The following is a 13610-nucleotide window of genomic DNA, read 5'->3' as shown; positions in this document are numbered from 1 at the left end:
AGCTGTGTAAAAGAAGCAAAAAACCATTCGAACTATACAAAGTAGTTCAAAAGGAGATTTTTCTTTAATAAATCCTTTAAAAAAAAAGTGGGCTGAAATATGAACATCATTTCAAGAAATTCATAATTTCTACACCATTTATTTTTAACTTATTCTCATGAAACTTGATACTCTTATGTAAAATTATGTAAAATCTTTCTGATTATGCAGTCGGATTTTATTTTTTGTTTATCTTGAGTTATGAATTGCAGTTTTTAAAAATGGCATATTGTATCATACTGATTGTGAGTCTATTTATGACCCTATTAATTATTCACTTGATTGAATCAATAGGAACATCCTTTATGACATAAGCAATGACATCGTCCATTAAAATAGGTCATAGATGATCCAAAATCCATGTTCAAAAAAGCTAGTATGATATACACAACACATATTTCTAATAATTGAACCAGGTAAAAGGTAGGTTCTCTCTACCGTGCTAGAAAGCTACTAACGCTTGAAAGTATCCTGTACCTCTATAAGGCCACCATTCGCCCATGTATGGAGTATTGTTGTCATATTTGGGCTGGTGCATCTGCTACTTAGTCTCTCGCTCCTAGACAAGGTTCAAAAGAGAGTCGCCAACTGTCATCTAAGCTTCAGCCTCTATCCCATCGACGAAATGTAGCATCCCTCTGCCTGTTCTACAAGTACTTTAACAGTGAATACTCCAATGAACTGCAAGCATTTGTACCCCCTCAACGTAAATACCCCCCCCTGACAAACCCGACAGGCAGCAAAATCCCTAGATGTAAGAGAGCCTTCTACTCCAGTAGTTTCTTCCCCAGAACCACTAGACTTTCCTGCTTCTCCAACTGTACTGACATGCAGAAGTTCAAGTGTAACATGAACCGACATCTTGCTGCCCAACTTCCCACATAGTACCCCTGTAGCTTATGTCCCTGATAGTAGCCCCCTACATCAAAGTGGCAATGTGCCTTGTTTGGGGTGAAAATGTAATAACAGAAAAAAAATAGTAGTAACTGAATTGATTCATCTTTTACACAGAATATTTATCATGCTTGTCCTCTTTTGTTCCCATGTCCTTTTTATTATGCACCATTAGTTGTGTAAGAAAAAAAAAGTTCAAAATGAGCATTTCTTTCAATTTACAAGTTTTTTTTGTTTCACTCTAATAAACAACAAAAAACACAATGGTTCAGTTTTTTTTATGTTTGACCTTTTGATCACTGTGTAATGTCTGCTTTGATACTAAGTTTAATTTTTTTCTGTCAGCAGTCAGTCGACATATCTTTCTAGACTGAGGAAATTTAATTTTTTGTCTTAATCCAGAGGGTATATAAATTACCTTAGTGTAGAAGGATTACATCAGAAAATTAAAAATAAAAATGTCAGTCCATTTTTTTTTTTTTCACAATAAACTTTGAAAAACTTAAAAAAGGATTATTTAAAATGTCAAACTCAGAACAAAGAAGTTTAAACAAAAATAGTTATTAATATTAAAATTGTTTTTTTATTTGTGGCTATAATGAAATTAAGATTCGCTAATTCGCTAGTGACGCTAGTTGAATTCAAATAACATAACATTCTAAAGAAATTACTGCAACATTAAAATTATTAAATACTAGCGGGACCTGTGGAAATTCCACAGGGGACCCATTCATATGTAATATATAGATGTTGGTATTCTGTAGATGTTCAGTGTAAATGGAGATGCTCTGATATTATTGTAGCTCTTTTGTTAAAACTGCAAACGTATTTATATAAGCTAGCATGAACGCCCAGCAAAGCCTGGTCGCAAAGTAAGCTTAAATATGATATTTTAATTCTTGCAGATTTTGTATATATTATTATAGAGTTAATGTTCTATCGAAAGCAAAACTTATGAAGAATTCTTGATATAATTTTAAAAAAAAAAAGAAGAGATTACTGGAGTACCATCAGTTATAATCGAAACCAAAACTTATGAAGAATTCTTGGTAAAATTATTTATGACAAGAAATGGAAGTACATAACAGTTTTAAACGACCCGGATGTAAGTGTGACACAGGAAATAACACACACATTATCGTATTAATATATAGATTTACATATTATTTATACAAATCAAACTGTAGATATATGTGTGTGTATGTATGTAAATATTTAACTAATAAACTCTTAAACTACTGGTCACAAAACACTGAAATTAATAGGAAATACTAATCATATCATACACCAAGGATGGCTTATAACAAGTAAAATCTTTGTTTGGATGAATAACACAGAAATATGTCAGCAAGTTGAAATGCGAAATCTTCATTTCAACTTGCTGACATATTTCTGTTACTTTTGTGCATGCGCAAATTCATTCATAGTTTCAAGTGGTTTAATTTTAAATCTTTATTATCTAATAACTCAAATGGTAGGAAATGTGGCTGGGGCACTAAATGTTTTGGTTCTGATTGCACTTAAGTTATTGTTTTTTTGTTTACTTTTGAAATCACTACTATGTATTGGGTAAGAGAGAATTGGCTCTGTAAGAATAAATACGAAAATTGAATGAATTAAAATATATTTAAGTGTATTTTACAACCGGCAAGGCTTCCCCCTTCCCACCCACCCTGCTAGTAATACATAAAAATAATTCTGAAATTATCATTTGTATAAAATTTAATGCTATCTGCCAACTTATCAATTTCAAAATATTCATAGTTAACTTTGATCGGCCATATCCTCAGTTCTAGCAGTCATAAAAACCTACATTTCCCGGCACCAGTCACTTGTGAAATGTAAAGAATATCTAATCAAATTTGACTGTGTGCATTTAACCAAAATGTAAGGTATGAAAGATAAAAATTAAAAAAAATTTTTTTTTTTTTTTTTTTCATTTTGGAAAAATTTTTCTGATTTTTCAGTTTTTAGCATTTTTCCATTTTTACCTTGCAATAAAAAAAATATGAATGTACGTGATATTTAGTTCAGTGGGGAGACTGCATAGAACTTCCATGACACTACCACAAGATGATGAGGATGTAGGATTGTTTAAATTATTCAAGTAGTAGTGATCACAGGAGGAGACGACTTTTGCTTTACCTTTTTTTTTTTTTTGAAAAAATTTATTTCAATACATTTTTTCTTTCTTTTTTTCAGGACTTTAAGGCAGCTTTTAAAATGTGACGAACAAAGTAACGGTGGTTCTGGCACCAGATGCCAGAAAACGATCCACCATTTTGAAGGTATGTTTTCAATCAGTTTTCTGACATCTTGAAATTACATTCTTACATAGCAATTCATTGTCATGCCCAGCTCGTAACAATATCTTGGAAAAAGACCTGCAGCTGTGAATCAAAGAGTTAAAGAATGACCTTAATCCCCTTCTTAATAACATAGGAAGCCCCTCCCATTATCGCTTATCTGAAGCCCTCTTACCTGGTTCAGAAGCATCCCGAGTTCAGTTGAGGATGCTCAATCGCCAGAAGCAGGAATAGGCAAATCAAAATTTTCTTTCGCCAGATGGAATTACAAAACCGACCCAACCATCTACAAATGTGTAGAGGAAGGCCATATGATGCAGCACTGCTTTGTGTGTTCTCTATCGTCTTGAAGAATCTTGCAGATTTCAGTGATAATAATGCATCCTTCTGTGAGGAAGTGGGGAAACTGTCATATAACCAAATGTTTCAAAGACATGCAATGAAGAAAGTCACTGTCGCTGATTTTAAAGAGCTTGGTCTTTTTTTTTTTTTTTTTTTTTTTTTTTAACTGCAAAGCCTGTGTGGTTCCAGACATAGGATGCAAACATCTTGGACGCCCTTGGACAAGGTGTTTGAATCCTGTCAACCATGCATTCCAATCCTCCAGCCTAAAATCCATAATTTTCAGTCATTTCTATTAATACTTACTAAGCAAACTATTAACTAAGCAAACTTTGTGTGGAAAACAAAACCATTTTGGAAGGTAAAATCTATTACTTTTCCAAAGTTTAGACTCTGACTGAATCAGAAAAAAATAATTTAGTCCAACACTTAATTTTTGAGGATCTTATGCTTGTTCGAAATTGAAGAATTAAAATTTAGAATTAAAAAAAGTGGAGGGGCAGGGGTAAATACAGTAAAATTGTTGATTTTCAAACATTAATTTTGTTTTTTTTATGGATATGGAAAACACATCATGTACTCTTTACTTAAATCTATTTACATTAATATTTTAAGCATTTTCTCTTGACACAAGAACAAAAATTTCATTCTGAAACAATAAAAATGATCTAGCTTGTTGGGGACAGGATGGTCTGCTGTGTGATAGACAACTCTGTCCCCATGTGTAATGATGGTGGATGTATTTAATGGTAGAGGAATTGAAAAGGCAAAATGTTGCATAATGATGACAAAAATATACTGTTATATATCAGCGAAAGAAGTGCAATTTATTTACATAAATAGACATGAAGAAGAGATAGAAAGAATAAGAGTTCGTTACTTGCGATCGGTAGCCGTGAAAGGCTGACTGGCTAGTCATGGCCCATGCCACCTGGAGCGGTGTTTGTTACATCTTGACTGCTTTAAGGTCCAGCGCAAAAAAAGGAAGAAATATGGGGAACAGGAAGTGACGTAGCTAGGTCACTCTTCTGAGTTAAAGGGCGACAATTGAGTTAGGCTGTGAGTTTTCAACTCCCACAAGCTAAGTAAAAATTCAAAGAATTTAAGTTTTTTTAAAAAAAAATAATAGTTAAACCTCAAAAGCATCAGATTTTTTTTTTTTTTTTTGCAAAAAAAAAAAAAAAAAAATCATAAAATGGCATCCATGTCTGATTATGTTCTAGTGGATCTCATGAAGTAATGTGAAATCTTGTTTCTCATATGCAAACGAGATGGTGCTAGATTGGATAGGAAATCTGTTTTCAGAGAAAGAAGATCCTTTCATTGTAAGTTTCAACTGCAGTGTGCATACATACAATACTGGGGCATGATGATTTTAGCCATAAAATCAAAAAACCACAGAAATAAAATTCTTGATTTTAAGATTGGAATCAATAATACAATTTTAAGAATGAATTCAAATATATTTTCCAAAATGGCCTCAAAAGAGTTTCACTTTCAAATCCACCCATACCCTTCTTCCTCAGTTATTTTGAAAATGTGAACTCCTTTCTTCGTCCTACCCCACCTCATTATTTATAAGCCACATCCACTTTCTCAATAATATTTTTTTTCTCAGAATTAAATGAAGATTGCAGTTTATTGGAAGTTAACACAGATATTCCATGGCTGCAATTTTTTCTGCAGAATTATTCAGAGCGAAGCGAAAAGGGAGGTAAGTCGTCATCTTTAAACCCATTTATTAACATTAACGGTGCATAATTGAGATTTGCACTTCTAATGAAAATTTTAAGAAAATGCAGGCAAGTTTTTATGATGTACATATCCATCACAGAACGAAGATGGCATATTCCAAAAATCATAATTTGATCAAGTATTTTGTTCTATTTAAGAAAATCAAGCTTTATGCTGTGTTTGATGCACGAGGAAAACTAGTCGTCATATTTGATGGAATTCAAAATTCATCACTGGTTACCTCCCCTTTAACAACCTCTCCAGAAGCAACCGCTCATCAATGACTACTAAAAATCGTAAAATTTGATTTTCTTGAATAAAAACTGCTTGATCAATTTTTGTGATTTTTTTAAATATATCTTCATGCCTTGACAAGTAGGTACACTAAAGATTTCTTTATTTTTTGTTTTCTTAAATAAGTGCAAGTTTAAATCAGCATCACATTAAGTGCCCATGAATAACTGAACAATAACCGTGGTTAAATATTTGGATTATATTAAAGTTACGTTTCTGAATTTTTGAAATATGAATGTATTAAAGTTGTCTTAAAATTAATTTTCTTAAGGCTTTTTTCCGTTACATTTCAATTACACAAAATGCATGCTAAAATATTCCTCAGTTTTGTAGATTTAGTTATGTTTGAAAAAATTTATTTTTATTAGATTTAATTGGTTCCTCTCTCTCACTGTATCCCGTTTAATCTTCCGCTCTTATTTTATATGGTTTCTATCACTCTTGCTTCTATAACTCTCTCTTTCCTGCTCCCCTCCTTCTTCTCTCTTTTCTATCCCCACCCCTGTCCTTTCTTTCCTGCCCCCTCTTCCTCTCTCTTTCCTGCCCCTCTTCCTCTCTCTTTCCTACTCCCTCTCTCTTTCTTGCTCCTCCCTTCCTCTCTCTTTCCTGCTCCTCCCTTCCTCTCTCTTTCCTGCTCCTCCCTTCCTCTCTCTTTCTTGCCCCCCCCCCCGCTTCCTCTCTCTTTCTGTTCATTAACAGTTGAAGATAATAAAGAAAAAAAAGAAAAAGAATGGAATGATCCATCATAAAAGGGAATAACACCACAGGCACTAATATTATTAAACCATAGTTGAAGAAGAAAAAAGTTTCTGAATTTTTTAGATGGCGATTAATAATTTTTTAGATGGTGATTAATAATTTGTGTCGTTTGAATTATTTGAACTACTGTTCTCGTCTTATTTTTTTTCACAATGTATGTGTGTTAGCAGTTAAGGATAATAAAGAAAGGAGATGGTAAAAAGACTGGAATAGTTCATTATAAACAAAAGGAAATAACACCATAAGTAGCAATACGATTTAATTTATAGTTGGGCAGGAAATACATATCGGAAAAAAATCTGGGATTTTGTCTTTTGCTTTTAATATTTAACTGGTTTTACCAAGTCGCTTTTTCCAGATTCAAAGAATTTAACTTGAACTCAACGAGTTATCCAACAGCTTACATTTTTTCTTTAGTTTTGTATAATTGTGAGGCAGACATTACTTGAGATAAAAATATGATAAACTCACAGAAGACTAATAAATATATTTTAATATAATAAAATTCAAAAAAAAAAAAACTTAATGTATTTTAATTATGATCTATGAAATAGATTGGCAACAATTGTGCCACTTATCATGGTTTCGGGACAAGTCTTTCATCTGTCAGGAGTGGCATATCATTATTAACCCTTATATCATTATTCCGTCTCTTTATATATTGATGGTCCTGGATATGACCTTAAACTATATCTGATGGTGAGGCCCCAGCTTGCGGGCTTTGGGGAGTGTAGAGCTACCCTTTAATTACCATTGCTCCCAGGTCCACTCTGACCCGGAGTGGTAGTACATGTTAGGGTCCCAACTCTGGGTTAAATAGAAAATGACTTGAAAAACAAATATATTCTATTAAAAACTTTTTCTTCAAAATCACTGAATTCTGCATTAAATAATCTGAAAAGGGTTGATATGCCGTAAAACAAAAAACAACCAACCATTATATATTGATATTTATTCAATGAAATTTTCTTTCTATGACTTTTTTTCTTTACATAGCTGAAATTTAGTATCACAATATTGCTTCCTGTTTATTTTCAACTGCAATGTAAACAAATACTTGTCATAAACCACCTCATAAGTAATCAGAATTTATTACGATTGATCACTGTTAGTGTTTTGATAGTGTTCCTCATCTTTTGAGTGGAAATCATTTGTCTCATTAATCCTTATCCTCAAGTAGTTCTTTGCTTTGATAAGTGATGACCCAAATATGTAAAAAGGCTCCTTCAGTCTTGACAAACTATGGATACCCACCATAGGGATGCCTAAGCATGAAATTTTTGTAACAAGAGTAGCACAATCTCCAACCACACCTCTCTACATTGTTAAATACCAGTAGCAAGTGGAATGTGTGTGTGTGTGTATATATATATATATATATATGTTCAGAACGACTGGTGCCAGCTGTACATTGAGATGTTTTTCATTGGCTTCTTCTAAAATAAAGTTTTATGACACAAGGAAATTCTCAGACTCTCCAAACCTAATTTAATTTGTTTTTATTAGTTTTTATTGTAAGCAAAGTAAATATTCTAGAGTTCACTTGCCTATTCAATATCACAGATTTTAAAAAGCTTTTCACACCTATTTGATAAATGACCATATGGCGTCTATTAAAGACTTCTGATTTTAATATCAAAGATTTAACATGCTTGGAATTTTTTTTCTGGTGCTGGTTTTGTATGATCATCACATCCTTTGAAATATTTCTTGTTTCTTTATATTTTGTTTGGTTTTGGCACAAGTGAAAATATAGATGAAAATCTCAAGTTTATCAAAACTTTGGATAGAATAGATAAAGAGAAAACATTGAAAAACTTTCATTTACATTTAAAATACCTAAAACATGAGATTCTACTTTTTAGAAAATTATGTGTGAACACATTGAAAGGTTATTTTAGAATTTAGAATGAGGGTTCAGTTGTGCATATAAATATAATGTAAACTGATCCCATTTCGGTACATTATAACTTTTAAGCAATTAAATAATTTTTACCACTAATTCTAACGCTGATCGGCAAAATCATAAAATCACATGTAATTGCTATATTTTTCGTATTGCCACCCGTACTTAGGGTTAGTAGTAGGAAAGAAGCATGGTTTTTATGACTTTTAACAATACTATGTATTAATACGATAGTGTGTGTGTTGTTTATTTTTGTGTGTCACGATTACATCCGAATTGTATAATTATGGATTCCCATTTCTTATAATAAATAATTTTATCAAGATTCTTCAAAAAGTTTGGTTTCGGTTTCGATTATAGCTGAAGGAACCAAAGTCATATGGGTATATTTTTTTATTTTTGAAATTGCAACTTTATAATATATAAAAATCGCTAGAACATTAACTCTATAATAATATGTACTAAATCTAATTGTAAGAGAGAAATAGCAACAGCTAAGACAGAATATACTGAAACCACCAGAAAACACGTCGAAGCACAGAAATTAGGAACCCACGATTTTTGGAAAATCTACAACAGTGTAATAAATAATAGGCAGACAATGATTCCCCCACTATCAAATAGTCAGGAGGTTGTTTGCACGGCATCCGAGAAGGCTAACCTGCTTGCCAGTCGGTTTACCTCAAACTCCACATTGGACCCGGTAAATCACTCCCTTCCTGACTTTCCTTTGCGGACTGACACCACACTAGATGACCTGAAAATCACCCCTCCTCTGGTACATGGTATCATAAAAACCTAGACACCTCAAAAGCATGTGGGCCCAATCTCATCTCAGCGGTGCTGTTAAAAAAATGCTTCGCTGAGGTTGCTCCAGTTCTCTCCAAACTTTGCAACAAATGCCTTAATGAATCTTGCTTTCCTGACTGCTGGTAAACTTCTTCTATAGTACCAGTTTTCAAGAATTCTGGCAAAAGAACTGACCCATTAAATTATCACCCCATTAGCCTCCTTCAGCTAATTGCCCAAATATTTGAGACCATTATTAATCAAGCTCTAGTCCATCGCCTTACAGCTGCTAAACTTTTGACCGACCAACAATATGGATTTAGGCAAGCCCATTCCACAGCAGATATCCTAACTGTAATCTTTGAATGTATATACCATTCACTAGACAAAGCAGGTGAGGGTAGAGAGGTAGCGCTAGAAATCTCTAAAGCTTTTGACAGGGTATAGCATAATGGTCTTCTCAGGAAAATCAGATCATATGGTATCACTGGAAGAATACATAACGTAATCAAATCCTTCTTAAGAGAAAAATCCAGGTTGTCCTCCACGGTCATACATCTAAACAATATGATATAAATGCGGGAGTACCTAAGGGATCTATCCTGGGACCTTTATTATTCCTAGCATTCATAAATGACCTCTCTGATAAAATTGTCTTTGAGATGGGTATGTTTGCTGACGACCCATGCTCTATAACAGGCATGAGGAGAAAACAAATGAACACATATCTAAGGAAATGGCAGAAACACTAGAGGATGACCTCCAATCTGTAGTGGAATGGGGACAAAAATAGATGGTCACATTAAATGCTGCCAAGACTAAGCTTTTTTTTCCTTCAATAACTACAAGAAACCTTTTCTACCACCAATAGCAATGGCCAAAAACACATTACCTGAAAGTACTTTCTTCAAACTCCTTGGCCTAACGTTCACAGGGAACATGAACTGGAATAGATATATAGAGAGCATTGCCAGGGCTGCTGCGAAAAAGGTGGGCTCCCTCTACCGTGCTAGAAAGCTACTCACACCTGAAAGTATCCTGTACCTTTATAAGGCCACCATTCGCCCATGTATGGAGTGCTGTTGTCACATTTGGACTGGTGCATTTGCTACTTGCCTCCAACTCCTGGACAGTGGTTCAAAAGAGTCGCCAACCTGATAGGTCCTGAACTGTCAACTAGGCTTCAGCCCCTGTCACGTTAACGAAATGTTGCATCCCTCTGCCTGTTCTATAAGTAATTTAATGGTGAATGCTCTGACGAACTACAAGCACTTGTACCCCCTCGACGTAAATACCCTTGACAAACCTGACAAGCAGCTAAATCCCACCCCTAAACAGAGATCTCTAGATGTAAGAAAGCCTTCTACTCCAATAGTTTCTTCCCCAGAACTGCTAGACTTTGGAACTCCCTTCCAGAATTCTGCTTCCCCAACTGTACTGACATGCAGAAGTTCAAGTGTAATGTGAACAGACATCTTGCTACTCATCTCCCTTCATATTACTCCTGCAATTTATGTCCCCAATAATAGCCCTGTACTTCAGAGTGGCACTGTGCCTTGTTTGGGGTGAAAATTGAATAAAAAAAGAAAAAAATATATTTAAGTGTACTTAACAAGCTGGCTATGCCAGGCGTCCTTGCTCGCTTAGATAAATACTTTTGCAGTTTTAACAAGAGTTACAATAATATCAGAACGCCATGAACACCAACATCAATATGTTACATAGGAATGCGTCGTCTGTGGAATTTCCACAGGTTCCATTAGTTATTATTTGCATCTCGTTTTGGTTTCTTTACAGATTTTTTACAAATCAATTTAATAACCCACCAAATTTATATAATTAAAATAAAATTTAAACATTTATAGAAGGAAGGCACATAATAGTTAACAAAGCCCAACGCCCTCTCCATGTTAAAAATGTTTTTTTAAATAGTAACATTATTATTTTTAAATTTGTTCGTAACGGGGGGGGGGGGGTTAATATTTTGTTCTAACATCATTTTCATTTTACCTATCAGTCGTTGACTATTTTCGACTGTTTATGAAAACTTCCCAGTAGCATGTTGTATACTAACGACAAACTGATAAAATTTGGCTTTTGTTTAAATTTGATTTTGTTTAAAGTAAAATCTTCCATCGCTGGTAATGATGATAAAATAATAAATATTTATTGATTTTAAATTACCAATAAAACTAAAATCGATAGATCATCCTCCACAAGTATATTTTGACGTTTTAAGAAAATATCTGCATATTTTACATGTGTTTTTACGAAAATCGGGGAAAATAACAATGTTACAGTTAAATATTTAGAGATTTATAAAGAATCGGAATCAGGAATTTAGTACGGAATCAATAATTGTATCGGAATCAGGGGAAAAAATTGGAATCGTCCCATCACTAATATATATATATATATATATATATATATATATATATATATATATATGAAGAGGGGTAGGGCCCCAAAACCTGCATGTACGTAGATTACTGTTTTAAAAATAAATAAATAAATAAAAATATTATTTGTTTACGTCCAAAATAAAAAAATGGGCAATTTCTAAAAAATACATCCGATCTTAAAGGTGAAGACACTAACCTCAATATCGTTTAAAAAATCAACAACAAAAAAAAACTATATATATATATATATAGTGTTATAATGGAATAATTCCGGAGGAAATCCGGGTATGAGAGCTCAATGTGGTAAACAGAGCAATAACATAAAAATATAACACGGAAATTACATAATTGTCGATGCAATAATTTATTTCAACCTTATGGTATTTTCAAGCATCTCAACCAGACAATTACATTTTATATATATATATATATATATATATATATATATATATATATATATATATATATATATATATATATATATTGATGCCTCTGAATAATATAACACGGAAATTACATAATTGTCGATGCAATAATTTATTTCAACCTTATGGTATTTTCAAGCATCTCAACCAGACAATTACATTTTATATATATATATATATATATATATATATAATACAGATAATTGACTTTGTTGTTGTTCCTTCTTATGAAACTGATTTTTAATTTAATTAAATTTTGATTGTTAAATTTAAAAAATTTTAAAACTTTTAAATTATAAATCACATTACTTAATATATATATATATATATATATATATTGATGCCTCTGTTGCATGTAATTGTGAAGCAAGGGTTGCGCAATTGCAACCACACCTCTCCTGAATCGGCACTGTTTCAGTCACATGACAAGGAGAAGCCCAGGACAACTGGAAACAATGCAGAGATAAGCGGAGAGCACATACAGCACCTGAAAGTCTGAAATGGTCACTCATTTAGTACTGACTAGGTTCAATGTTGCTTAAATTCAGTGATTTAATGGGAACCAGTGTGTCAATGTGATTATGCCATGCATATATATATATATATATATATATACACACACACACACACACACACACACACGCACTCCATCTCAGATAGTTGCTTAAGACTTATTTGAACTAGCTTGAATTACAAATAACTGAACCTTATATTATTGTTTTAACTTTATCATTATTCTATTCTCAAGCATGTGGTGAAGCTCTCTGAAGTATGTAAATAAATAAATTCTTTAAAATCTTGTAAGACTTGCTAATAATTAATGGTAAACTATATATAAATACCAACTGCATTTATTCGGTGTTGTTCCGGGTGGAGTGCTTACGGAAAGGAAACGTTCAAAACATATTTTTAAGAATTTGTTTTCGTATTTCCTTATCGAAATAAATGGTAAACTGTTGATAAAAGAATGAGTTCTATGCAGAATAAAAAGACATAGAATATAAATATATGTATGTTTAATCTTCAAGATAAACAGGCAAACTAATAAGCCGTTAAAGGTGCCCCTATTGGCTCGTTCATTTCTGGAATAATATTTCATCTTGTGTTTCGTATTTGGTTGGATGATTGGAAGTCTTGAATGATGTGGATATTGTTTGGGACGAATTCCGGTTTTTATTTCCCCATCTTAACCTAAATTCTTGACCATAAATTTTGTGTAAAAAGCCGGGACTTCTTGGTAATTGCATGATGGGTGGGGGCAGTGGAGGGGGTGTAAGGGCAATCTGTGGAAATGGTTGGCATCATGTGTAAGTAAAAGCCAGGAATGGTTGTGAAGAGGAAAGTCAAGAATTAGTCATCCATATCCGACTTAACTATAAAAGTTCTCAGTAGATGTGAATTTTTTTTCTTCTTTTCTGCGACGACGGCGGAATTTCATGGCAAACTTCACTTTCTAGTGCTCTCAGCTGTGCATTTGAATCCATTGCTTCGACACGTGTGATGGACAAACTTTGACTCTTTTCCCTTTTTTCGTTTTGACTGAAAATACTTTTAAAAATTTTTTTTTTTTGGATTGAGCTATAGAAAAGCTGAGCAGCACGATTAGAAGCTTATTGACAAATGTTCGATTTTCATAGATTTTGTAAAGAAATTAAATTAAGTATATTTGAAAAAATAAATAGCATAATATTCTAACTCATATTTGAGGTTAGAAAGATGC

The 13610-nt window shown here is 33.0% G+C and overlaps 1 protein-coding gene across 1 annotated transcript in view; it reads left to right on the top strand.

The window, feature by feature from the left end:
* The window catches only part of LOC145254757 (uncharacterized), an 89470-nt gene that overhangs the window by 71956 nt on the left and 3904 nt on the right, over window positions 1-13610 (top strand). Inside the window, exons 13-14 of the mRNA XM_080113507.1 lie at window positions 3136-3221; window positions 5200-5295. Of these exons, the coding sequence (XP_079969633.1) occupies window positions 3136-3221; window positions 5200-5295 (182 nt within the window). The remainder of the gene's footprint in view (window positions 1-3135; window positions 3222-5199; window positions 5296-13610) is intronic.

Source organism: Euprymna scolopes, chromosome 30 (assembly GCF_053919585.1).
Source record: "Euprymna scolopes isolate OS-2025 chromosome 30, ASM5391958v1, whole genome shotgun sequence".
Taxonomy (NCBI): domain Eukaryota; kingdom Metazoa; phylum Mollusca; class Cephalopoda; order Sepiida; family Sepiolidae; genus Euprymna; species Euprymna scolopes.
This window is presented reverse-complemented; position numbering and strand designations above follow the sequence as displayed.